This window comes from Bubalus kerabau, chromosome 1 (assembly GCF_029407905.1).
Source record: "Bubalus kerabau isolate K-KA32 ecotype Philippines breed swamp buffalo chromosome 1, PCC_UOA_SB_1v2, whole genome shotgun sequence".
Classification (NCBI taxonomy): Eukaryota; Metazoa; Chordata; class Mammalia; order Artiodactyla; family Bovidae; genus Bubalus; species Bubalus kerabau.
In genome coordinates, this window is record NC_073624.1 from 185,482,227 (window position 1) to 185,508,342 (window position 26,116).

Genomic DNA, 26,116 nt, shown 5'->3' on the forward strand with positions numbered 1-26,116 from the left:
AGCCTGAGTCTGGCAGGGTGCGCCCCGACCCCCGCCCAGCCACCGCTCACCAATGCACTCCCCCCGGACGTCCTGTGCGTAGCCCACGTTACACTCGCAGCGGTAGCTGGAAGGGGTGGGCAGGCAGCGGCCGTTGAGACACAGGTTGGTGAAGTGTCGGCAGATGTCGATGGTCTGGTTCAGTGTGGCTGTGCCTGCGGGTGGGGCCGACGGAGGTGGGGCGGGTGCCTGACTGAGGGCTGGGCCCCTGGGTCTGGGCCTCGCCTCTGGGTTCAGACACACACTCAGAGCCCTTATGGCCAGGCTCTCCCACTATAGCCCAGCGTCCTGCCCTAAATTCAGACCCTCCACTTGCCTGAGACCCCGGACCCCCATTCCAGCCCTAGTGTGCATGCCAAGTCATTTCAGTCGTCTCTGACTCTGTGCGACTTCCTGGACTGTAGCCCGCCAGGTTCCTCTGTCCAAGGGATTCTCCAGGTGAGAATACTGGAGTGGGTTGCCATTTCCTTCTCCAATTCCAGCGCTAGACCCTCACCCCAAGCTCAAACTTGGCCTTGGAGGCTGGGATCTCCAATCTGCCCCCACCCCCAGACCACTGTCAGCACTCCCATCCCCACTGCTCAGGCCACGACCCCCACTCCAAAGCCCAGTCCAGACCCTGAGGCCTGGATCCCCTTTTCCACTGGAGGGGTCTTGGACTCCTCCTCCTAAGCCCTCACCAATGCTGCCATCTCCAAGGCCCAGGCTGGGAACCCGACGACCATTGGAGCCATGGGGGCTGTGCCGTGCCAGCCCTGGGCCAGGACCCACACCACCACTGGATCCGAAGCCAGGGAGGCTGGGGAAGGGGCCTGGATAGGAAGGCAGGAGCGGGAGCCCCGGGGCACACAGTCGCTGGAACTCATCTGCAAGGGAGTGGGGTTGGAAGTTAAGCCTCAGTTGTACCCCTGGGTCCCCAACCTGCAGGCTGAGCTCTGGGGTAGAGGAAGGTGGGAGGCACCCCCAGCCACTCACCAGAGCCCCGTGGAGGACACAGCTCAGGGGCTGGGCCAGCTGCCCAGCACCTGCCCTTGTCACAGCAGCATTGCCTGTGGGTGTAGTGGCCCGAGAGGTCTCCAGTACAGCGGCCCGCAATCAGCACCGAGAAGCAAGTGCCAGCACGGTGGTCTGCAGCAGGGGGCGGGGTGGGAGGGATAGGGAGGACCGTTCATGTGTGCTCAGTCGCTGTTCAGTCGTGTCTGACTCTTTTGCGACCCCATGGACTGTAGCCCACGAGGCTCCTCTATTCTTGGGATTCTCCAGGCTACAATACTGGAGTGCTAGCCATTCCCTCCTCCAGGGGATCTTCCCAGCCAGGGATCGAACCTGCATCTCCTGCATTGGCAGGCAGGCAGATTCTTTACTGCTGAGTCACCTGGGAAACCCTGAGGACCAGTTACCAGACTTCACACCCCAGCTCCACCAGCACCATCTGCAGGACAGAACTCCTTGCCTCTCTGAGCCTCAGTTTCACCATCCACGGACCAGAGATGCTCAGGGCACTCATATCAGAAGAGTGTTGCAGAGTGCACTCTATCTGGCACGTGGGCGATCCTCACTGAGAGGATTAAACCAAGTTTAAACCAAGAGGTAATAAACCAAGATTTCCAAATTACCCCAGAGAAGGAGGTTTGGGCTCATGCCAAGCAACAGTGTCCCATACCGAACACTGGCATTGTTAGTAAGCTCCCTGGGATATTCAGCCACACCGAGGAAGACCCCAGGATCAGGGGGCTGCCTCAATGGGAAGTCAAGCTGGATGCTCAAACAGAGATGCTGGGATCTGTAGCTGGGTGGTCTCACTTGCCAGCCCTGGGCATTCTGCAGAAACCCAACAGGCTTTTAATTTGAAGAGGGACCAGGGGAGCAAAAGCTATGATGAACCTAGATGGCGTTGGATCACAGAAAAGGCAAGAGAGTTCCAGAAAAACATCTACTTCTGCTTCATTGACTACACCAAAGCCTTTGTGTGGATCACAACAAACTGTGGAAAATTCTTCAAGAGATGGGAATACCAGACCACCTGACCTGCCTCCAGAGAAACCTGTATGCAAGTCAAATAGCAACAGTTAGAACCGGACATGGAACAACGGACTGGTTGCAAACTGGGAAAGGAGTATGTCAAGGCTGTATGTTGTCACTGTTTATTTAAATTATATGAAGAGTACATAATGCGAAATGCAGGGCTGGATGAAGCACAAGCTGGAATCAAGATTGCCAGGAGAAATATCAATAAACTCAGATATGCAGATGACACCACCCTTATGGCAGAAAGTGAAGAGGAACTAAAGAGCCTCTTAACGAAAGTTAAAGAGGACAGTAAAAAGCTGGCTTAAAACTCAACATTCAGAAAACTAAGATCATGGCATCTGGTCCCATCACTTCCTGGCAAATAGATGGGGAAACAATGGAAACAGTGAGAGACTTTATTTTCTTGGGCTCCAAAATCACTGCAGATGGTGACTGCAGCCATGAAATTAAAAGATGCTTGCTCCTTGGAAGAAAAGCTATGACCAACCTAGACAGCATATTAAAAAGCAGAGACATTATTTTGCCAACAAAGGTCCATCTAATAAGGCTATGATTTTTCCAGTAGTCATATATAGATGTGAGAGCTGGACCACAAAGAAGGCTGAATGCCAAAGAATTGATGTTTTTGAACTGTGGTGTTGGAGAAGAATCTTGAGGGTCTCTTGGACTGCAAGGAGATCAAACCAGTCAATCGTAAAGGAAATCAGACCTGAATATTCATTGAAAGGACTGATGCTGAAGCTGAAGCTCCAACACTTTGGCCACCTGATGCGAAGAACTGACTCAATTGGAAAAGACCTTGATGCTGGGAAAGATTGAGAGCAGGAGCAGAAGGGGGCGACAGAGGATGAGATGATTGGATGGCATCACCGACTCAATGGACATGAGTTTGAGCAAACTCTGGGAGAGAGTGAAGGACAGGGAAGCCTGGCATGCTGCAGCCCACCAGGTCTCAAAGAACCAGACACAACTGAGCAACTGAACAACAGGGGAGCAGACTGGCAGACTGATAGCTGCAGCCCCTGGGGAGACCGAGGCAGAAGCTCCCCAGCTACAAAAACCACGGACACACTTCCACTGTGATGTCTTGACGGCTTTATTCGGTGATCAGATTTCTCAGGTTCTGACTCTAAAAGAGCATATTTTTAGGTTTGAAAACCCACAAATGTTAGCCAGTGGCCCACAGTGGAAAAACCCCTCCAACCGGCATGGAGGGCCCTTGTAGCCACCCCTGAGCTGCCCAAGGCTGAGAAAACAGCTAGCATTTCTAACTCCCCAGACACACCCCCATGCGCCTGGCGGCGGGGGCAGGAGGGTTCCCCAGGTGCATGAGTAGGAGTCAGGGTTCTGCAATTCCAGCATCATCCCTGGCACTCTAACACGGCTGTGCCTGCCCAGGCAAGAAGAGGTCATCAGACTTGTTCAAGGTCACACAGCTGCTGGAGAGTGAGGAGGGATAGGAAGCCAGGTTCCTGAACCCCAGGGTATTTGACCGAGCAGCTGCCTTTCTAGTAGGGAGGACAGGACAAAATGCAAGTATTAGGCACCTACTGTGATCAGGCTGTGCTAAGTGGTCACAAACCCAACTTCTTTGCTCCCCTGTGTTTCTGAATGTGTACTTAGTACCCCTACTTCCACCCCTGGGTGAATCACTCCATAAATATATAACCCTCTCCATATGCTTTTGAGCTGTGCTGCTGGAGAAGACTCTGGAGAGTCCCTTGGACTGCAAGGAGATCAAACCACTCAATCCTAAAGGAAATCAGCCCTGAATATTCATTGGAAGAACTGATGCTGAAGCTCCAATCCTTTGGCCACCTGAGGTGAAGAGCTGACTCATTGGAAAAGACCCTGATGCTGGGAAAGATTGAGGGCAGGAGGAGAAGGGGGTGACAGGGGATGAGATGGTTGGATGGCATCACTAACTCAAGGGACACGAATCTAAGCAAACTCCAGGAGATAGCGAAGGTCAGGGAAGCCTGGTGTGCTGCAGTCCGTGGGGCCACAGAGAGTCAGACATGACTGAGTTAGTGAACAGCAAAATGGGTAAGTGCTGCCAGTACTTCACACATAAGGCAGCTGAGGCTAAGCAGAGAGGTTAAGGAACTTGCCCTGGGTCACTTGGAACACAGGACTGAATTGCAAGCCCATTTTCAGAGAACACTTGACCTTGATTCAAATCTAGGCTCCGCTATTTAGTAGCTGGGAAAGGCCCCCACAGTCCAGGGGACGTGCCCAGAGCTAGTCACCATGCCAACCAAGATGGTCCCGAGGAATAAATAGGTCTGGCACTGGCCACGGCACACTGGCAGAACACCAAACACAACATTCTCGGTCCTGCCTGGTAGAGATCCAGCCTGAGGGGCCCAGGTGGCGCTGGAGACCTGCCAAGCCCACCTTGTCTCACCAAACCCAGGCTCTGCCCATACCACATCACAAGTGTTTCTGGCTAGCCCTGTCAGCCGCCTCTAAAGTCTAACCAGCAGCTCATCAAGACAGCAGGACGGAGAGAGAGAGCCCAAGGATTCCCCCTGCCCCAGCCAGGTGGGGTGTGGGGGATTACAGGAGGGTGGGTATCCAGGGAGAGGCACAGACCAGAGGCCTCCACCTTGGTGGCAGCAGGGTGAGGGGTCTGGGGAGCTGTGTGTGGGTAACTATCTCTTCTACACGTGGATTTGGCTCAAGCAAACCTCCCCTCTCAGGACCTCAGTTATCTCAAAGACAGGGTGTGGGGGAAGATGGGTACTTTTTAAAAAGTCTTCAGGAGAGGAAAGAGGGATACAGAGACTGGGGCCAGTGAGGCCAATGGGCAGAAGGACATACAGATGGAGGATGGAGAACTGAGAACCAGAGGGGCATAGAGATGGGGGCTAGAGGGGCAGAAGGGCATAGAGATGGGGGCTAGAGGGGCAGAGGGGCATAGAGATGGGAGCTAGAGGGGCAGAGGGCCAGAGGGGCATAGAAACAGAGGCCAGGAAGGCAAGAATAACAACCACCCAGTAAGCCAGAAGGACATAGAGTCCTAGGGGTAGAGGGGCATGGGGGAGGGGGAATGCACTGAAGCCAGGAGACCAAGATAAGAGACCAGAGAGCTAAAGGCCTTAGAGATGGGGGCTAGAGGGGCTTGCAGACTGGGGTCAAGACAGCATAAAGACCAAAGTGTAAGGAGCCAGAATTTCTGAGGGGATGGAAACCAGGGTCCAAAAACACAGAAGGACATAGAAATTGAAGGGCTAGAGAAGCCCTAGGGCCAGAAGGTTGCAGAGATAGATGAGCAAGGAGTCTGTCTCCTACCTGGCATCTGCCCATTCAGCCCCCTACCCTACCCCGAGCCCTGGCTCACCTAGGCAGCGAGTGCCATCCAGGCTGCTGGCATAACCATGGGGACAGGTGCACACGTAGCTCCCGACTGTGTTGGTGCAGTCTCCCCCGGAGCAGAGGCCTGGCACACTGAGACATTCATCCACATCTATACAGATCAATGCTGGGTCAGAGCCAGGCAGGGACCCCACCAGCCCTATCCCACCTCCTCCTCCTCCCTTCAGGGGGAGACTGAGCCGCTCAGAGCAGAGCAGAGAGGAGGTCCCAACCTCTCCTCATCACCCACCTTCACACTTGGCACTGTTCTCACTGAGCCGGTGTCCAGTGGGACAGCGGCACTCAAAGGAACCCACAGTGTTGACACAGTTGCCCCCCTGGCACAGGCCTGGCACAGCCTGGCACTCATCCACATCTGCAAGGGGATGAGAGGCCCGTCAGAGGAGGAAACCAAAGCTGCCAAGGGCTCCCACTCAGCCCTGGTTCCCAGGACCTCTGTCCTCACGTATTGGCCCCCTCTACTTACCTTGGCAGGCCCCCGTGTTAATATTGGGGATGAAGCCCCGGCGGCAGGGGTGTGGCTGAGCTGGGCAGAGCTCACATGGGAAGCCCCAGGCCCGGCCCACAGTGGCACAGCAGAGCGCCTTGGTGCAGATGAGGCCTGTCAGCTGGTGCTGGCACCCCTCAGGGCCCACTCGACCAAAGCAGGGCCCCGTCCGGTAGTCTGCAGGGCAGATGGATGTGGCAGCTGGCCTCAACCTGCCCCACCTCCCCCATCGCCTTCTGCATTTCCATCCCAGCAGGCCCAGCACAGGCCTCCACCTCTCTGGCCTGGACTACTGCTGTGGCCACCTTCCCAGCCTCCCTATACAAACACATCAGGTTTTTTGGGTTTTTTTTCTGACCCTGAGCCTCTACTCATACTGTTGCCTTCCCTTACCTGATGAACTCCTATTCATCTTTCAAAACCCTTTCTCTCCAAAGCAATGTGCAACCAACCTCCAACAGAAGCCAGGACCTCCAATCCTACAGAGCTCAGAGTATGTCTGGAGACCCCCTGCCTCCCCCAGGCCCACCCTCCCTGCAGGCTTGGGCAGGGACCCATGGACGCTTTGCTAGAGAGCTGGTCCCATCCCTGAGCAACCTCCGGCTCTGCCAAATCTCCCAGACTCCAGGAGGGACCCAGCATCCACCAAATGCTCTGAACCTACAATTCTTCATCGCTGAATCCCCGCCCAGCCGAAGGTGGTCTCATCAGTCCCCCCACCACCGGGCATGGGCCCAGATGTGACTTCCTGGCTCCATGCTCCAGATGGCTCCAATCAAGGGGCTGGCATTGGACCAAGGGAAGCCCCTCCCAGAAGGAGAAGCCAAAGCCAGCCCCCAGGCCCGTATGGAGAGGAGCTCTGACACAGGCCTGACTTCCCTAAGCAAAACAGGGTTTCCAGACTCTCACCTCAGCCTCCCAGGACCCTGGAATCCCCACTCATTCTTGCCTAGCACCCAGCCCTGCCTCTCTCTAGGGCCCCCACCTCCCAGCCCCCACATCAGGCCTCTCCACTCTCACCCTCCCCACTAACCTTCACTTTCCCTCAGCCACCCTGACTGCTCCCCCTCTGTCAGCTCAAATTCCAGCTCTGTTTTCTTGCCAAATCCAGTTTCCCAAAGCCCACCCTGGAACCCAGGCAACCCATAGCCCCTCTAGCTTCTGATTTGTGGCTATACCCTCCCCAAACTGGCTCCAGTCACAGATGGGCCTCAGCAGCAGCCCCTGTGCTGGGGTCAGTCCCAGGGCTCTTCCCGTCTTTGCCTTTCTGGGCTCCTTGGCCAAGCAAGGCACTCTGGTGGTTCACTGGCCTGGGCATCCCCATCGCCACACACTCCTTTTCACCTTCTCCTTCCCAGATGCTGGTGGCTGGGCTCCATTTCTTTGGTGGACCCTTAAATCACGCCCCCCTTTTCTTCCCCAAGAACCTCAAACATCCATGGGGCTTCAGATCCCATAGATGTGGCAGCCCCAGACCTGGGTATCCAGCTGCCCCCTTGATGACCCACAGGTTCCTCAGCCAACACTGAACCTGAGTGTCTTGCCTTTCCCTGCACCCACCTGCCCCTCAGTTTTTAGAGCACACCTGAGGTTCATCACTATCTCCATCCCTTGCCGCCCTGCATCCAACTTCTCATTGCAACCACTGTCTTTGCCTGGGTGACAGCCTCGCAACAGGTGACTCCTCCCACCTCAGCCTGTGGAGTCACTTCGACAGTAGGGGTGCAGCATAAGGGGGCTTGTCCATCTCATGAACTCCAACTTACCCCTTCCTACAGGAAGCCCTCCCTGATTTCCTTCCTGGGAGTAGACAGTTTCTCTGCCCTTCTGAGCAGCAAGGACAGCAGAGAGGAGGTCTACTGGACCCTCCAGGGGTCCAACCACATCTCAGGAAGTGCCCCTTCCCTGCTGACCCCTTCCCCATGCTCAGCTTGGTACCTCTCTCACACTGAGGCCCCATGAAGCCGTACACACAGGCACAGTGGTTTGGCCCAATGCAGCGGCCCCCGTTGTGGCAGCCGTGGTCACAGACAGCTGTGGAGGAAGGGAAGGGGGTGGCCTGAGGTTCCCCAACAGTAGAGGGAGCTGAGGCCCGAGTGAGCATTTCTTCACACAGGAATCCCCACAACCCAGCCCAGACCGAGGGATAAGATTGTAACAATGAGTGTGTCCCCTCCAATCCTGGTCCCAGAAGAGGGACCGGTGGGCAGTAGGCAGACGATAGCAGAGACCTGGTCTCCGGGGTCCCAAGCCCAGGTGTGCATGGGGGGTACTTACGTTGCCCACACACGGTGCCTGTGTAGCCCCTCTGGCACAGACAAGACTCTCCTCGACAGCTGCCCCCATTCATACAGCTCACACTGCACCCTGACCCTGTGAGCAGGGAGCAGGGCACACACAGGAAAGCCCTGAGATACCTGCTCAAGGCTCTGGGACTAGAAGTGTCCAGCCTGGCTCTGGTCCTTCAGCAAAACCAGCCTGGAAACTTCCAGAGGCTTCCAGAAGCCGTTCACCTCCTCTTCCCGCCCCTGGGGTGGGGGATCACTTCCTGCTCACCTCGGCTCACCCCGCAGCTGGGGGCCAGCTTCCCATCAGCGCAGGCACAGAGGTTGGGTCGGGAACAGAAGCCCTGGCCACAGGCGTGCCTACAGATGGCTGGAGGGCAGCAGGCGGCGGTCAAGGCCAGGATTCAAATCTTCTACCATCCCCACCCCCTGTGGGCCCGGAGGACCGAAGCTCTGCTGGAGCCGCGGGGAGACAGAGGTGTTCTTTGGGCCCAAATCACTGAGCAGTAAGGACAGAAGTTGGAGGGTACTGGTGTGCTGGCTGTTGTGCTGGGGTAGGGGGGCGGTGAGAGGGAAGATCTCTTGCAAACAGAGTCAGATTCCAGACCCACTAGAATGGGGTGCGGGTGGAGAAACAAAAAGAGACAGAGAAAGACACAGAGACAGGGACTTAGAGAAAGACCAAGACAGAAAGACAGACAGACTGACAAGCAGACAGACACAGGGAAGCTGTAAGGCAAAGAAACATGATTGGGTGGCTTGGGAGCCTGAGGACAGAGGCAAGGCCAATTCCATGGCTTAACTCCACACACCCCCGCCTCCAGCCCCCTAGAAGGCAGTGGCACTCACGCACGACACACTGGTTCCCACCGGGCAGCGTCCTCCAGCCAGGACAGCAGTAGGCGTGAAAGCGGGAACCGCACACGTTAGGCCTTCAGGAGAGCAGGAGAGGCAGGTGAGCCCCTACCTGGCTGGACGTCCCCTGGGCCTCATTCTCCCACCCAGCAGGATGGCCCAGCCCAGATCCCAGGGGCCTCTCAGCATCCCGGGTACCACACACCCTTGCAAGAAGCCAGGGCTGCCACGCCTGCGCACACTTCTGAGACCGGCAGGCTGCACAGCCCCATCCCAACGGCCCTGGACACCCGCCATGCACAACAGGGCTGTCCAGGCCAGCAGGAGCCAAGCCAGAGGGCCCCGGGCCACGGTGAGGGGGCTGGCTCCTCTCCTTGTCAAGCATGGACCCTCCAGAATCATGATACGTCCCTCGGAGGCTGCGGAGAGGAGGCGGAGTCAACCCCAAGAAGCCCTTGGGCACCCAGGAGAACCAGGAGCGGTGGGAAGGCTGCCCGGATGGAGAAACTGGGTGCTGATGGGGGCCCAAGGAGGCATCCAACCCCAACCTGCAAGCAGGTGAACAGTCAGGGGAGGCTTCCCGGAGGAGGTGTGATGTCTCAGTGATGGAGTCAGCAGAGAGGAGGGTGTCAAGGCAGAGACAGCACCCTGGGAGCAAAGGCAAGAAGACCTTGGACCTTTGAGTGGAGAGGAGGGGCGGGTGGCGGCTGCGGTGTTTCAGGAGTGCATACCTGTGTACTGGAGCTCCCACTTGTAGGTCAGGGCAGTGGAGAGCCCTTGTAGGACTCTAAGTGGGAGAAACAAGGACAGAAGTGGACGTATGCCACCGTGCAGGAGGGCATATAAGGGCCCCAGAGGAAGTGCGCAGTTGAGGAGGCTGGGTCAGGCATCTAAAGAGGATTGCAGGAGCTCTGGGGCACAGACTGGAACTTCCCACTGGCGAGAACACCCCTCCATCCAGCAGGGAAGGGACAGCTATTGCGCCCACTTCAAAGAGGAGCAAACTGAGGTCAACACACATTTAGTAAGGGGCTGAGTGGGAGCTGAAGTCCAGGCAGAGGAGATGGGGGGAAAGAAAATCAAGGGGACCCTACGCTCCAGGAGGTGCCTGGTTCTCTCTGGAACCTGGAAGGATGGGAGGGAGGCGATGGGGACACAGTCACTCCTGGCAGGGAGAGGACTGGACAAAGGCTAGGAGGACGGGAGCTGGGCCCTTGGGGAAGAGAAGGTAGACCAAGTGGCCATCACGGGGCCCCTTTCAAGTCCAGCTTTCCGCACTAGGGAGGAAAGGAATTGGGTCTGGAGGCAGAATGGATGGGGAGTGTGCTGTGTGCCCTTGGGCTGGTGGCTGCCCCTCTCTGGGCCATGAGAGTTTGACCAGGTGGTCTTCAGGTCCTCGGAAAAGGAAAAGACCTTTGTCACCTCTGGCCGGGAAGCGAGAAACTCGGACCCACTAGTCAAGGGCACTCTCTTCTGGCTTCCAAGCCGTCCAGGCTGTTTTGCGCTCGGAGGACGCCTTCTCCACGCAGCCTCGGGGCCCCGGGGACCTCCATCTCCGGCGTGGCCTGACCCAGCTCCCTCCTTCACCCCTCAACTTTGCTTCTGAGAACCGCGCCCAGGAGCTTATGGAATGAATGGGACAGCGCGCGCTCCACGAGGCGGCAGAGGGGTGGGGGTAACCGGAGGGGCGGAAAGCGAGGAATCCCAGGATCCGCGAACGAGGTGTGGGGGCTAGTGGGGAGGGCGCGCGCGCCTCCCGAGCCCGCGGGCCGCGTTCTCCACCGGGCAGGGCCCGGGACAGAGGCCCGGGAGCCGCCACCAGGCTCGGTCCCGCCCTCACCTGCGGGTGTGGGTCTGGCCGCGCTCGCACCCTGGACCGAGCCCCTCCGGCGCCTCCGGGTCCCTGCGCCCCAACGCCGGCGCCGAGAGGAGCGCGGGGAGGGGAGGGGGCTGGGGCCGGGGCCGCCGGCTGCAAACAAAGGAATCCCCTCCCCCTCCGTCGCCCCGGCCCCCTCCTCCTGCCTCGGCCTCCCCCCACCCGCTGCTCTCCGGTTCCTCCGCCTGCCCCTGGCCCCGCGCGTCCCTTACCTGCCAGCCGGCGCGCGTGGAGGCAGGCGAGACAAGCTGACGCGCGGGGCTCGGCGTCGGAGGGCCAGCTCGGCGCGGCGCCGGGGGGCCCGGGGCGGGATCGCGAAACGGAGAGGCCGACCCCGCTGAGTTCCCAGCCCAGAGCTGCCACTCTGGGTGGGGGCGCGCGGGGTGGGGGGGGGTGGTCGGAGGGCGGGAGGAGCTGGGGGAGGGCGCGTTTGCACCTCTGAAGCTCCCGGGGCGGGGGGCCGGAGGCTCAGATCCCGGGCCTCGGGGAGGGGCTGGAGCTGGAGGAGGGCTTGGGGCTCTGGGTGAAACTCCGAGGGGCTGAAGAAATGGGATGGGGCGGGAGTACAGACCCGAGGCGCGGCCTGAGACGGGGCGCGGGGAGGCTGTGGGGACCGCGTTTTGGGGTAGAAATTGAGCTGGTGGTGGCCCTAAGATGGGGCTGTGATTTGGTGTGGCCTGGAAGAGATCCAGCCAGAAAGGTCCCAGGACTCACCTGGAGGCTCTTTCCTGTGTTCTCCCCAAGCCGCCGCCTTCTCCCTCGAGCCTGGAGAATTCCAAGGGTGACTAGGGAATCTTACCTGGATGCCTGGAGCCTGGATTCTTAACTAGATTAAGCTCCGGAAGCCGCTAAGAATGTAGGCAAAAAGCTGACCAGAGATGCGTTTTCTGGGAAGGAGGTCCGCATTTTTTTTTTTTTTAATCTGATTCTCAAAACGAAGAGTTTAAAGAGTCCAAAGGTCTAGCCCTTCTGAGCCTCAGCTTCTCCAGCTGTCACAGAAGTTGAATTTCAGAATTTCTGCTCCCTAGCTGGAACTCAGATCCCAAACAAAAATTTCTAGCTTTCCCCACTGCTTTCCCACCTCTGAGAACAGACACCACCTGCGATCCTTGATATGGAGATTAGTCAGAAGCTGTTGGACCTGAGGCTGTTAGTCCCCTCAGCAAACTCCTATGCATCTGGCAAAGCCCAGTTCAAAAATCCTCTGCACACGCCAAAATAATTAGTTTACCCTGTTGAATTCCTGAAGCTGATTATGCTGATGGTGCCTCCATCATAGCACCTCTGGAATGTAAAAAATAAATAGCAAATAACCATTTGAGGTAATATTTAGCAGGTGCTTATGGGCTAGGCATGATGTTAAGAGTTTCATACACATTATCTTATTTATTTATTTGGCTACATCAGGTCTTAGTTGGGGCACTCAGAATCTTTGTTGCCTCGTGTAGAATCTTCCTTTGCAATGCATAGACTCTAGTTGCTGGCCATGAGGGCTTAGTTGCTCCAAAGCATGTGGGATCTTAGTTCCCTGACCAGGGATGGAACCCAAGTCCCCTGCATTCAAAGGCAAATTCTTAATCACTGGAGCACCAGAGAAGTCCCACACATAATCTCATTTCATCACCAAAAAACTCTAGGAGAGAGAGAACTCTTATAATCTCCCAATATGGGTCCCAAGAGACAGACCTGACTCTATGATACTCTTGGACCAGAGAGAAGGACTCTAGGAGGGCAAGAAAGAAAGAAGAATTCTGCCTGGGAATGGGAGTCTTGAAGGCTCAGTTGTTGCTGTTGTTGATGAGTCGATAAGTCATGTCTGACTCTTTGCAACCCCATGTACTGCAGCACTCCAATCTTCCCTGTCCTTCACCATCTCCCAGAGTTTGCTCAAAATCATGTCCATTGAGTTGGTGATGCCATCCAACCATCTCATCTTCTGTTTCCCCCTTCTGCTCTTGCCTTCAATCTTTCCCAGCATCGGGGTCTTTTCAAATGAGTCAGTTCTTCGCATCAGGTGGCCAAAATACTGGAGTTTCAGCTTCAGCATCAGTCCTTCCAACGAATATTCAGGGCTGATTTTCTTTAGGATGGACTGGTTGGATCTCCTTGCAGTCCAAGGGACTCTCAAGAGTCTCCTCCAACACCACAGTTTGAAAGCATCAATTCTTTGGCACTCAGAGCTTTCTTTATAGTCCAACTCTCACATCCATACATGATTGCTGGAAAAACATAACTTTGACTAGACAGACCTTTGTTGGCAAAGTAATGTTGACTCACTGTCCTCCATCATCTCCTGGAGTTTGCTCAAATTCATATCCATTGAGTCAGTGATGCTATCCAACCATCTCATCCTCGGTCACCCTCTCCTCCTCCTGCCTTCAATCTTTTCCAGCATCAGGGTCTTTTCCAATGAGTCGGCTCTTCATATCAGGTGGCCAAAGTATTGGAGCTTCAGCATCAGTCTTCAGTGGAAAGGAACACCCATGAAAAGCAGAGGGAAGGACAGGCAAATGCCCAAAAACAGGAGCGTGTGGAACATGTGGGAACTGAGTAAGACTGGAGCTTTCAGGGAGGGGATACAGGGAAAGAGGATAAATGGAAGCTGAAGGGGTGAGTAGGGGGTCAGGAGCCTGCACAGCAGATCATGGACAAGAGGGGCTATGCCTCACCCTTGAGGTGAGCCCTAATGGGCTCCCAGGAAGAGGAGTCACTCTAGAAGGTTCTCCATGGGGAGAACTAGAACTGGTCTGGGGAGCAGTGAGAGCTCCGGGGCTGGGCTGGAGGAGCATGAGGCAGAGGGAAACTTTGGGGACAAGATTGAGGAAATCCTGGCTGAAACAGAGTTCCTGGGGCCTGTGAGGAGAGTCAGGAGGGGTGGTAGGATGTGGGGAGAGTGGCTAGGGAAGGAACCCCAAGATCAAGTTGACAGAGGTGTGGGATTCCAGTGTGGGAAGGGTCAGGGGCTGCCGTGGATGAGTCAGCTTTCCTGGAACGCCTTTGTCTCCCTTTCTTAGGCTCCTTTGCCAAGGTCCACCCTGGTCTGTTCTTCAGCCACCAAATGTGTCTTACACGGGCACTGGGCTAGGCTCCTGCTGCCCCAGAAACAGCCCGGCCTACATGTGGAAGGTGGGAAGGGACGGTCCCACACTGGGGACACGCACGAACAATACCTCCATGGCTAAGCCCCATGGAAGGCTGGTGCATCAGGCAGCCATTCCTTCTAGAATTCTCCCTACCTGGACTTCCCTCGTAGTGCAGTAGATAAGAATCTGCCTGCCACTGCAGGGGACACAGGTTCGACCCCTGGTCTAGGAAGATCCCACACGCTGCAGCGCAACTAAGCCCGTGCAACACAGAAGTCCTGAAGCCCGCGTGCCTAGAGCTCCGCCACATGAGAAAGTCACAGCAGTAAGAAGCCCAAGCACCACAACTGAAGCGTGGCCCCCGCTCGCCACAGCTAGAGAAAGCCTGCTTGTAGTAACAAAGACTCAGTGCAATCAAAAATAAATAAATAATTAAAAAAATAATTCTCCCCACCTGCTCTCTGGAAACCAGGGGAGGAGCGACCCGTCAGGTGTGGCGAGACAGAGGCGGTGTGGGGCCGTTGGAAGTCTTAGTGACACGCAGAAGGGACCGTGGCAGCAGGGGCTGTTGCTGCCATTGGATCCTCCTCACTGCTAGCGTGCCCTCTTGCCTTCCACTGCACGAGTCTGTTGCATGCCTGCCTCTTACCGACAGGGTCACTCACTACATTACACCGTCATGAAGCCATGTGGGCGCTCTTACCCTCCTCCCAAGCTTGCCAGTGCCACCCCCAACACTGCCATAAGGGCAGAGCAAGTCACGGTTTCCCCGTCAACACCGACTGGCTGCCAGATTCCTATTACACAGTGACCCGTCAGCGTCCCCCTCTGCCATCACCTCGTTGTCTCCCATCCGGCCGACACCTTGCTGTTTTCTGGTTTGCTCCCCTGCCTGGGACATTCGTGTGGCCTCCTGTTACCATTACACCTTTCCCTTATTGCCGTGACATTGTCACCCACAAACACCATCACCCAGAGTGTCAGGATTCTTAAAGAGCAAGCCACAGAAATCAGTCTTGGCAGAAAGGGTGCTTGGTGGAGTACAGGATCTCTGGGGTCCTGCAGCCAGCAGAGGCACCCCCAAACCACCCAGAGATCTGGTCCTACTGAAACACCATCCATTCCTTCTCTGCTCCAGTTCAGATGGTGCTTGGAATCCTGGACTCTGGAAACCAAACTGAAGCCAACCTCAGCAAAACAGAACCCAGGGGAGTCCACTTAATTAAAAAAAAAAAAATTTTTTTTTACTTTATTTGGAGTATAGCCTATGAACAGTGTCGTGATAGTTTCAGGTGGACAGCCAAGGGACTCAGCCACACACATACATGTATCCATTCTCCCATCCCATCCAGGCTGCCGCATGATAGTGAGCAGAGTTCCCTGTGCATGCATGCTAAGTTGGTTCAGTCATGTCCGACTCTGCAACCCTGTGGGCCGTAGTCTGCCAGACTCCTCTGTCTAAGGGATTCTCCAGGCAAGAATACTGGAGTGGGTTGCCATTTCCTTCTCCAGGGGATCTTCCTGACCCTGGTTATCCATTTTGAATATGGCAGTGTGCACAAGCCTATCTCAAACTCCCTAATTATCCTTTCCCCCATCCTTCAAGGGGGTCCCACTCTTGATGCCACTATCCGTCAAAGTTGGGGCCAAAGTCACTTGGCTGGAGGACTGTGGCAGGGGGTGCTTATGCCCCCACCTTGCAGCAAGGTGCCTGGGAGAATGGAGATCCAGTGTCTTGAAATTTTGTCATTCGATCTGTCCTGTGAAGGGGGCATGTCCAAGACCCAGGGAAAGCTCATCTTAGTCCTCTGACTAAGGAGGCAGCAAAGGTCCCATATGCTGTGTTGTCTCTGTCTCGTCACCAGTCGCAGGTCCTGCCCCACCGTCTCCCTTGATGCTGTCACCGTCATCACCGAGGCAGTCTTTTTGTTTTGACCACGCTGCACCGCAAGTGGGGTCTTAGTTCCCCGACCTGGGATTGAACCCGTGCACCCAGCACTGGAAGTGTGGTCTTAACCGCCGGACCACCAGTGAGGTCCCCACCATGGCGGTATCTGAGTGTTGTCATCTCTCACTGCCTCGCCCTCCTTGCTGTCCCTTATCACTGTAAAACGACCGCCCAACCAACATCACACCAATCCCTCGGGTATTGTCCTCTTACACTGTCACCTGCTGCTGTCACACTGCCTCCTCAGGGGCACCTGCTGCTCTCACGCTGTCTGCATCACCCCCTGTTCCTGTTCATCGTCTCCTGTCCCTGTCACATGGTCACAGCATTCATCCTCCTCTGAGCGCCCCACGCTGTTGTCATCCTGGAGGGTCACTGTGCAATGTCTGAGTCATTCCAGCTCTATTCTTTCTCCCCGTATCACCCCCCAACCCCATGACTTTCGGTACTGTCCTGGACTGCCCTCTTGCACACAGAACTCAGCTGTATATGTCCAGGCCTAGAAGACTCGCAGATGCCAGTAACGTGAGTCTAAGGGAAGGAGGGACACAGGGATGGCAGCGTGTGCCCAGGAGCACAGGGCCAGGACTGGGGACAGACACATGGCGGGACGGGGGGGCTGCAGTCTGTGCCGTGGGGGGTGGCCTGGTAGTCTGGGGACAGAGCTCTCTTTGTCTGAGCACAGGAAGCAGCTGGGCTTAGGGAGGATGGAGCACATGGCCAGGGAATTTGGCTGGATGCCTGGGAATGAGGCAGGGTTGGGGTGGGGTGGCAGGGTGAGGGGGGGGAGTGGCGCATTCTGGAGTTCCCTGGGAAGGCCCCGAGAAGGTCAGGCGCAGGCTAGGAGGAGCGGAGAGAACAGCTGGACCCAGACGGCCTCCACATCTGGTTCTGCAGGAATGACAGCCCCTTCTACACATTCTCACAATAGACCCCTGAGGCAGGCTCTTCTGTCCCCATTATACAGATGGGTAAAGGAGATCAGTCTTGGGTGTTCATTGGAAGGACTGATGCTAAAGCTGAAACTCCAGTACTTTGGCCACCTCATGGGAAGAGTTGACTCATTGGAAAAGACCCTGATGCTGGGAGGGATTGGGGGCAGAAGGAGAAGGGGACAACAGAGGATGAGATGGCTGGATGGCATCACCGACTCGATGGACATGAGTTTGAGTGAACTCCAGAAGTTGGTGATGGACAGGGAGGCCTGGCGTGCTGCAATTCATGGCATCACAAAGAGTCAGACATGACTGAGCGACTGAACTGAACTGAAATGGAGGCACAGAACCCCCAAGTCACTCATCCCGTCCCCAGAGCCCTAAAGAACACAGGCAGATTTGAATCACAAAGCTGCAAACCTCAGTCTGCTGAGCAGAGGGAGACAGCAGAAACCCCTGTCTTTGATACGTACACATGTATTCTTTATTCTTCAACCATGAACACAAATGCTGGCCCCCATATGCATTGTTCGTCCTTGCTTTTTTCCTCTTTGTAAACATTTGTTTTACTTGTAAACCAAGAAGTACCTCTTAATGATTATCATTTTTATTACTTTTTATTTATTTTGGGGACTGGTATAAAATTTATTTTTTATTTTTTTAAACTTACCTAGAATTTATTTTTACTTTATTTGTTTGGCTTCACTGAGCCTTAATTGCAGCACATGGAATCTTTAGTTGCAACATGTGGAATCTAGTTCCCTGACCAGGGATTGAACCTGGGCCCCCTGAATTAGGAGTTCAGAGTCTTAGCCACTGGACCACCAGGAAACACTCTTGAATTTATTTATTTACTTCTTAAAAATTTTTTTATTTTGTATTGGGGTGTAGCTGATTAACCATGTTGTGACTGTTTAGCTGAACAGGGAAGGGACTAGACATAAGTATACATGTACCCATTCTTCCCAAACTCCCCTCCCATCCCAGCTGCCACATACCACTGAATTGAAGTATAGTTTGTTTACATTGTTGTGTTAGTTTCAGGTGTACAGTGCAGTGGTTCTATTATATGTATATATATATCATCTTTCAAAAGTTTTATTGAAACATAATTAATTTACAATGTCATGCTCATTTTGTGAATAGCACAATGATTCAGTTATACACACATATATATACATATATACACAAATGTACATTCTTTCCTACATTCTCTTCCATTATAGGTTATTCCTTGAGTGTAGTTCCTTGTGCTATACAGTAGGTTCCTATTGGTTATCTATTTTATATATAGCAGTGTGTATATGTTAATCCCAAACTCCTAATTTATATCCTTCTCCTGCTTTCCCCTTTGGTTAGCCGTAAGTCTATTTTCTCTGTCTGCGAATCTATCTCTAGGTTGTAAGTAAGTTCATTTGTATCTTATGTTTTGGATTCTGCATATAAGCAATGTCACACAACACTTCTCTTACTGTCTGGCTTACTTCACTTAGGTCCATGCATGTTGCTCCTGATGGCTTTATTTCATTCTTTTTATGGCTGAGTAGTATTCTGTGGTCTATATGTACCACATCTTATTAATCCAATCATCTGTCAGAGGACGTTAGGTTGCTTCCATGTCTTGGCTGTTATAAATAGTGCTGCAATGAACACTGGGGTGTATGTATCATTTTGAATTACGGTTTTGTCAGAATATGCGCCCAGGAGTGGGATTGCTGGATCATATGGTAGGTCTAGCTTTAATTTTTTAACTGAAACTCCATCCTGTTCTCCACAGTGGCTGTTCCAATTTACATTCTCACCCACAGTGTAGGAGGGTTCCTTTTTCTCCCACCCTCTTTAGCTCCATTTGATGGAACATTATTCAGCCTTTAAAAGGGAGAACATTCTGACACCTGCTACAACATGGTGAACCTTGAGGACATGATGCTCAGTAAAAAAAGCCAGATACAAAAGACAAATACTGTCTGATCCCACTCATAGGAGGTCCCTAGAGGAGTCAGATCCACAGCGACAGGAAGTAGACGGTGGGTCCAGTGGCTGGGGGAGGGGATGGGGAGTCAGTGTTTCATGGGGACAGAGCTTCAGTTTGGGGAAATGAAAAAGTACCGGAGATGGATGATGGGATGGTTGCCCAACAATGTGAATGTGCTTAATAGCATGTAATTGCACACTTAAAATGCTTAAGCAGTAATTGCACAATGTATATTTACATCACATCATTACACTGTCCACTTAAAATTTTTTTTTCATTGCTGTCCATTTTTTTATATATAGTTTTATTTTAAAGTTTATTTTATTCTTGGCTGTGCTGGGTCTTCGTTGCTGTGCAGTCTTTTTTCTCTAGCTGTGGACAGTGGAGTCTACTCTCCAGCTGTGGCGCTCAGGCTTTTCTTTGCGGTGGCTCCTCTTGTTGCAGAGCACAGGCTGTGCAGGCTGTGCTCAGTAGCTGCAGTACGTGGGCTCAGTAGCTGCAGCTCCAGAGCACAGGCTTGGTAGTTGTGGAGCACGGGCTTAGTTGTTCCGCAGCATGTGGGATCCTCCAGGGTCAGGAATTAAACCCATGTCTCCCATCTCGGCAGGCAGATCCTTTACCACTGAACCACCAGGGAAGCCCCACACTGTCCACTTTAAACCAAGGCAATTCTACCTATCAATTATTCCTCGAAAAAGTGGGAAAGAATTTTAAGAATTTAAATAATCATTAGGATGGTAATTTTTAAAGTGTATTTTATTGAAATATAGTTGATTTACAATGTTGTGTTAATTTCTGCTGTACATCAAAGTAATTCAATTACACATATGTATACATTCTTTTTCATATTCTTCTCCATGATGCTTTATCACAGGGCACTGAATATAGTTCCCTGTGCTATGCAGGAAGACCTTGTTGTTTATCCCTTCTCTATATGATCATCTGCATCTCCTAATAGGATGGTAAATCTTACGTTATCTGCATTTTACTTTTTTTTTTTTTTTTTAACGTGGAGGCCGAAGTCTCATCGCTGAGCTCACCCAAGCAGAATTCCTTCCCTACCTTCAGCCTCTGTCTTTGGATGGGTGGGGCTGGGTGAGTCTGATTCCACAACCATCACTGTTCCCCAGGGCAGCTCCAGAAACATGACATCATGTTCGTTTTGTTTTCTCGGTTTTCGTTTTCTCTCTTGAAGGAGAGAAGTCTGGATGTTGAAGCAGCTGTAGCACGAACAATCGCTGGCTGCAATCTCACTTGACAAGTCTTGCATTTCCTGTACCTCTGATGTTGCTGAAGGTGACGGTCCTCTGTCTGTCATGGGGGAGGGCAGACCCGGCCACTGGGAGACAGAGAGCTGGACCAACAGGGCTGGTTGTGTCCGAAATATAGAGCTTTGGACTTGAGGCAACAGTCTTGCTGCAGCCATCAGATGCCTTCTGCCTGCTGATCTGCTGGAAACTTTCCCTCATGTTGCAAGGTATATGAGCTTCCTATGGCCACAGTGACAAGTTATCACAAACTTTATGGCTTGTAAAAAAACACCAGTTTTCTATCTTTCCATTCTGGAGGTCAGAACCCAAAATGGCTTTCACTGGGCTGACATCAAGTCACCCTCAGGACTGCGATCCTTCCGGAGACTATGGAGAGAGTGCATTTCCTGGCCTTTTCCATCTTCTGGAAGCTACCTGCATCCCCTGGACTGTGGCCCCTTCCTCCATCTTCAAAGCCAGCCGTGTAGCATCCTCTAATCCCTCTCTCTCTGGCCCTCCTGCCTCCCTCTTTTAAGGACCCTTGTGATTCCCCTAGTAATGCAGGAGCATCCTCCCATCTCCATATCCTCAACTTAACCCCATCTGCAAAGGTGTCCCCATCTTTCACAGGCCCTGGCAATTAGAATGTGAGCATCTTTGGGACACTCTATGTAGCCTGCCATCGTGAGGTTTTCTGATGGAGAAGAAACATCAGCTCCAGAGGCATGAACAACATATGGAGCCCAACCTCTCAACCTCTGGACTTTGCTTCCCTCATCTTCAAAATGGGAAGGAAAATCTCTCTGTTGGTCATTTTCCTGGAAAATCAAGTAGGATCCAGCTGATAGTAATGTACAGTGGCCCTGTGGTGGTCCAAGACACAGGTGCCTGGTGACCCAGGCCTGAGGGCATCCTCCATTTCTGTGTGTACTAAGTCGCTTCAGTCGTGTCCAACTCTGTGTGACCCTATGGACTGTAAGCCCACCAGGCTGCTCTGTCCATGGAATTTCCCAGACAAGAATACCAGAGTGGGTTGCCATGCCCTCCTCCAAAGGATCTTCCCAACCCAGGGATGGAACCTGCATCTCTTGCATCTCCTACTTTGGCAGGCGGGTTCTTTACCACTACTGCCACCCATTTATTGACTGCCTACTGTATACTAGGCATGGGGAACAGGAAGGAAGCAGAAACAGCCTCAGACCCTGTCCTCCTGCTGTTTGTATCAGAGTCTGGGGGATATTATTCACTCTAGCGTTTATTGAGTGCCTGCTATATATATATCAGGCATCGTTCCAGGTGAAGGGGGAGCACAGGGGCAAGCAAACAAAGATCCATGGGACTCACATTCTGGTGGTGGTTAGTCTTGGGGCAAGGAGGTACTGATGCCCCAGGGGCCTGACTTAGGCTGGAGGTCAGGGGAGGCTTCTCCAAGGCAGAGATTGGCCAGATAAGGAATTAAAACTGAGGGAAGGGGAGAGAGGAGCAACCCAGATGGTAGGGAACAGCATGTGCAAAGGCCCTTGTGAGTTGCATGACTGGAGCACAGGGAACAAAGGGAATGACGAGTGAGAGGTGAGGCAATGGCAATCTATGGGGATTTTCTTGCTATTTAAAATCATCTGGGAGGGACTCCCCTGGTGGTCCAGTGGCTAAGACTCCATACTCTCAACACAGGGGGCCCAGGTTCAATTTCTGGTCAGGGAACTAGATCCCACATGCCTCAACCAAAGATCCTACATTTTGCAACAAAGATCCTGAATCCTGCAACTAAGACCCGGTGCAGCCAAATAAATAATTAAATGATTTAAAAAAAATTTTTTTGATTTTTTAAATTTTAATTTATTTATCTGTTTGTTTATTTTCTTTTTGGCCATGCTTGGTTGTTGTTTCTGGGAGAGAGAGCTTTCTCTAGTTGCAGCAAGCAGGAGCCACCCTCTAGCTGTGGTGCTTGGGCTTAGTTGCCTCTTGGCATGTGGAATCGTTCTGGGACGAGGGATCGAACCCATGTCCCCTGAATTGGCAGGTGGATTTTTAATCACTAGACCACCAGGGAAGCCCCAAAACAATTTAAAAAATATTTTAGGGACTTCCTTGGTAGCCCAGTGGCTAGGACTCCATGCTCCCAATGTGGGAGCCCTGGGATTGATACCTGGTTGGGGAACTAGATCCTACATGCCTCAACTAAGACCTGATGCAGCCAAATAAATAAATAATAAAAATAAAAGATAATCAAATTTTTAATAAAAAAATTTTAAATTTTTGAAAATATCTTTAAAAAGTCAACAGGGAGCCATTGGCAGCTTTTATGCAAGGGGGTGATTGCAAGTGGGTTCTGCAAAGACTGGGGCCACTGGGCCAGGTATGGGTTAGTCCTGTGGGAGAGGGGTACCCACTCCCAGCCCTGCCATCTGCACCCACCTCTCTGGGGCTCTGGTGTTTGCCTCGCCTGTCTCCCAGTGGTCCCATCCACCCCAACCCCAGCTACTGTTGGAATCTCTGCTTGCAGTTTCTTGCCCTGCCCCCCAAGCCTGGAGGATGGCACTAGTTCAGTCAACATCTTTTAAGCACCCATTGTGTGCAAGAAGCTTTACATTTGTTATAACACTGAGTTCCCCCAATAATCCTACCCAGGCTTCCCAGGGGGCACTACTGGTAAAGAATCCACCTGCCAGTTCAGGAGATGAAAGAGACATGGATTCAATCCCCAGATGAGGAAGATCTCCTGGAGGACGAAATGGCAACCCACTCCCATATTCTTGCCTGAAAAATTCCATGGACAGAGGAGCCTGGCAGACATGACTGAGTGATTGAGCACCCATGCAATCCATCAATAATCCTACTAGGAAGGCGTGAAGCCCAAGATCAAACTCGAAGACTGATGCCCAAGGAGGCAATTGGTTAAGTGAAGACTGTTGGTTCTGGAAGCTCAAACACCACTGACTCTCCGAAGATACCCATGAGCCAGGGTAACCTCTGGGTCTTCGGTGAACATTCAGTGAATCAATCAATGGATGAGTGAATGGTGGGCAAGTCCAGTGAGGCTAGCGGGAAAGACTGGAAATTGCCTATGGAGAGGGGTAAGCTGGACCCAGATTGAGAGGGGCCTTGAAAGCTCAACCTGGGGGGTATGGGTATGATGTGGTGGCCGCAGGGAGACATCAAGTATTCTAGGCAGGGATCTGTGTTTGAGTTTGGACCCAATTGCCAGGAAGGGTGGAGTTAAGTGGGCCTGCCACTAGGGGGCACTCAAGTCTTCCCAGAGATTGTCTTCAGCGCGGCACTGTGGAGATGGTGGCCACGGGCCACAGGAAACAGTGGAGTTCTTGGAATGTGACCAGTTTGAACAGAGATTTAAGTGTGAAATACGCACTGGATTCTGAAGACTTCATAAGACAAAAAGAGTGTCACTTGCCTCACTGATGCTTTTTAAAATATCAATGACATGGAAATTTCCTGGCAGTCCGGTGCTTAGAACTCGGTGCTTTCACTGCCAGATAAGGGTTCAGTCCCTGGTCGAGGAACGAAGACCCTGCTAGCCGAGTGGTGTAGCCAGATTAAAACGTGTGTGTGTGTGTGTGTGTGTGTGCAATATCTAAGTCGTGTCTGACTCTGCAACCCCACGGACTGTAGTCTGCCAGGCTCCTCTGTCCATGGAGTTTTCCAGGCAAGAATACCAGAGCAGGTTGCCATTTCCTACTCCAGAGGATCCCTCAGACCCAGGAATCAAACCCGTGTCTCTGGCGTTTCCTGCATTGGCAGGCGGATTCTTTACCAGTGCGCCACCTGGGAAGCCCTATATATATTAAATATGTATGCGCACTTTTGCGGAGAAGGCAATGGCACCCCACTCCGGTACTCTTGCCTGGAAAATCCCATGGACGGAGAGGCCTGGTGGGCTGCAGTCCATGGGGTCGCTAGGAGTCGGACACAACTGAGCGACTTCACTTTCACTTTTCACTTTCATGCATTTGAAAAGGAAATGGCAACCCACTCCAGTGTTCTTGCCTGGAGAATCCCAGGGACGGCGGAGCCTGGTGGGCTGCCGTCTATGGGGTCGCACAGAGTTGGACACGACTGAAGTGACTTAGCAGTGCACTTTGTGCCAAGTCGCTTGAGTCGTGTCTGACTCTTTGCCACCCCATGGACTGTATAGCCCACCAGGCTACTCCTCTGTCCATGGGATTCTCCAGGGAAGAATACTGGGGTGGGTTGCCATGCCCTCCTCCAGATCTTCCCCACCCAGGGATCGAACTCATGTCTCTTGTCTCCTGCGTTCGCAGGTGGGTTCTTTACCCCTAACGCCACCTGGGAAGTCCTATATATTAAACACATACACGTACATATGTGTATCAATGACATGTTGAGATATATATATATCAGTGACGTGATGATGATATCATCGGGGCACTTGGGCTAAATAAATTATTAAATTTTGTCTGTTTTCTGTTCCACTTTTTTGCAATGTGGTTCAGATGGCATACATGGGTCATATTTATATTTCTGTTGGACGAAACTGGCTTATAGAGAAGACTTACTGTTTTCAACAGTTGCCGGGGGCAAACTACCCTCTCTTTTTTTCTTATTTTCTCTTATACTGGTCATCCTTCAAGGTGACCATCTTGCAGTGTGTCTCACCAGGTTATTCTTACTCATTGACTAAGAGTACATAACACATAAATAGACCAAAAGTAGAGAGTAAAGGTTACTGTTTCATAAATATAGAATCATATTAGATACACCTTTGTATTCAAGGTATCTTAAGGGAACTGCCCAGACTACCTGCTGAGGTCCTAATTCACTCTTCCGACTTGCTTGATAACCTCCCATGGTGTGGATGAACCATAATTTATTCAACCAAATTCCCATGAACTGGTTTTCCCTTGGCTCACAGGTTTTATTCCCTCCACTACCAAAAAGAAAAAAAACCCTACAATACTCTTTTTTTTTTTTCCAACTTCACAGCATGTACCATCTTATTTCGTACATGGAAATACGAAATAAGTATTGGACTTATTTCATTGGCATGGACTCTTAACCACTGGACCTCCAGGGAAGTTCCTAATAAATGTTTTATACCTATGCCCATAAGTGAAAGTCATTCAGTCGTTTCTGACTCTTTGCAACCCCATGGAGTGTAGACTGCCAGGCTCTTATATCCATGAAATTCTCCAGGCCAGAATACTGGAGTGGGTAGCCATTCCCTTCTCCAGGGGATCTTCCCAACCAAGGGGTCGAACCCAGGTCTCTCGCATTGTGGGAGAGTTCTTTACTGACTGAGGCATCAGGAAAGCCCAAGAATACTGGAGTGGGCAGCCTTTCCCTTCTCCAGGGGATCTTCCTGACCCAGGAATCAAACCGGGGTCTCCTTGCAGATGAGGAGAATTGCAGGCGAATTCTTTACCAGCTGAGCTACCAGGGAAGTGCTACCTATGCCCATATGTGCTGATGATTTATTTCTAAAGGAAAGATTTCTAGGAATGAGATTGCTGGGTGAAGGGCTTATGTATTTTTAATGGAGTTTGTCAGGCTGTAGATATCAATGAATTGACTCTAAAATCTCTTTGAAAAGACAAAGACACATAAGAGCCAGCACAACACTGAAGAAGAACAAAATCAGAGGGCTGAGACCACCTAATACCAAGACTTTGTATAAAGCTATAGTAATCAAGACGGCATGGAACTGGCAACAGAATAGACACATAAATCAATGTAAACAGAATAGAAAGCCCAGAAACAGGCTCACACAAATGTAGTCAATTGATCTTTGACAAAGGAACACAGGCAATTCAATGGAGAAATGACAGTCTTTTCTTTTTTTAAAAAATGTTTGTTTGTGCACCAGGTCTTAGTTTCAGCATATGAGATCTAGTTCCCTGACCAGGAATTAAATCTGGGTCCCCTGCATTGGGGAGTGTGGAGTTTTAACCACTGGACCAGCAGAGAAATCCCAGGACAGGCTTTTCAACAGATGGTG

The 26,116-nt window shown here is 52.3% G+C and overlaps 3 protein-coding genes and 1 non-coding gene across 4 annotated transcripts in view; 1 reads left to right on the top strand and 3 right to left on the bottom strand.

The window, feature by feature from the left end:
• The window catches only part of FBN3 (fibrillin 3), a 69,337-nt gene extending 58,709 nt beyond the window's left edge, over positions 1 to 10,628 (bottom strand). Inside the window, exons 1-12 of the mRNA XM_055542222.1 lie at positions 10,543 to 10,628; positions 9,807 to 9,862; positions 9,281 to 9,494; positions 9,070 to 9,152; positions 8,492 to 8,590; positions 8,213 to 8,308; positions 7,874 to 7,969; positions 5,915 to 6,112; positions 5,678 to 5,803; positions 1,015 to 1,167; positions 720 to 905; positions 51 to 194 (exon numbers count right to left, since the gene is read on the bottom strand). Coding sequence (XP_055398197.1) covers positions 51 to 194; positions 720 to 905; positions 1,015 to 1,167; positions 5,678 to 5,803; positions 5,915 to 6,112; positions 7,874 to 7,969; positions 8,213 to 8,308; positions 8,492 to 8,590; positions 9,070 to 9,152; positions 9,281 to 9,494; positions 9,807 to 9,862; positions 10,543 to 10,628 — 1,537 coding nt within the window. The remainder of the gene's footprint in view (positions 1 to 50; positions 195 to 719; positions 906 to 1,014; positions 1,168 to 5,677; positions 5,804 to 5,914; positions 6,113 to 7,873; positions 7,970 to 8,212; positions 8,309 to 8,491; positions 8,591 to 9,069; positions 9,153 to 9,280; positions 9,495 to 9,806; positions 9,863 to 10,542) is intronic.
• TIMM44 (translocase of inner mitochondrial membrane 44) overlaps positions 1 to 26,116 on the bottom strand; it is a 369,417-nt gene that overhangs the window by 158,653 nt on the left and 184,648 nt on the right. The window lies entirely within an intron of this gene.
• The window catches only part of RPS28 (ribosomal protein S28), a 239,358-nt gene that overhangs the window by 104,457 nt on the left and 108,785 nt on the right, over positions 1 to 26,116 (top strand). The window lies entirely within an intron of this gene.
• Positions 17,676 to 17,748, bottom strand: TRNAR-CCU (transfer RNA arginine (anticodon CCU)). Its single transcript has one exon. It is a non-coding gene; the product is annotated as a tRNA-Arg (tRNA).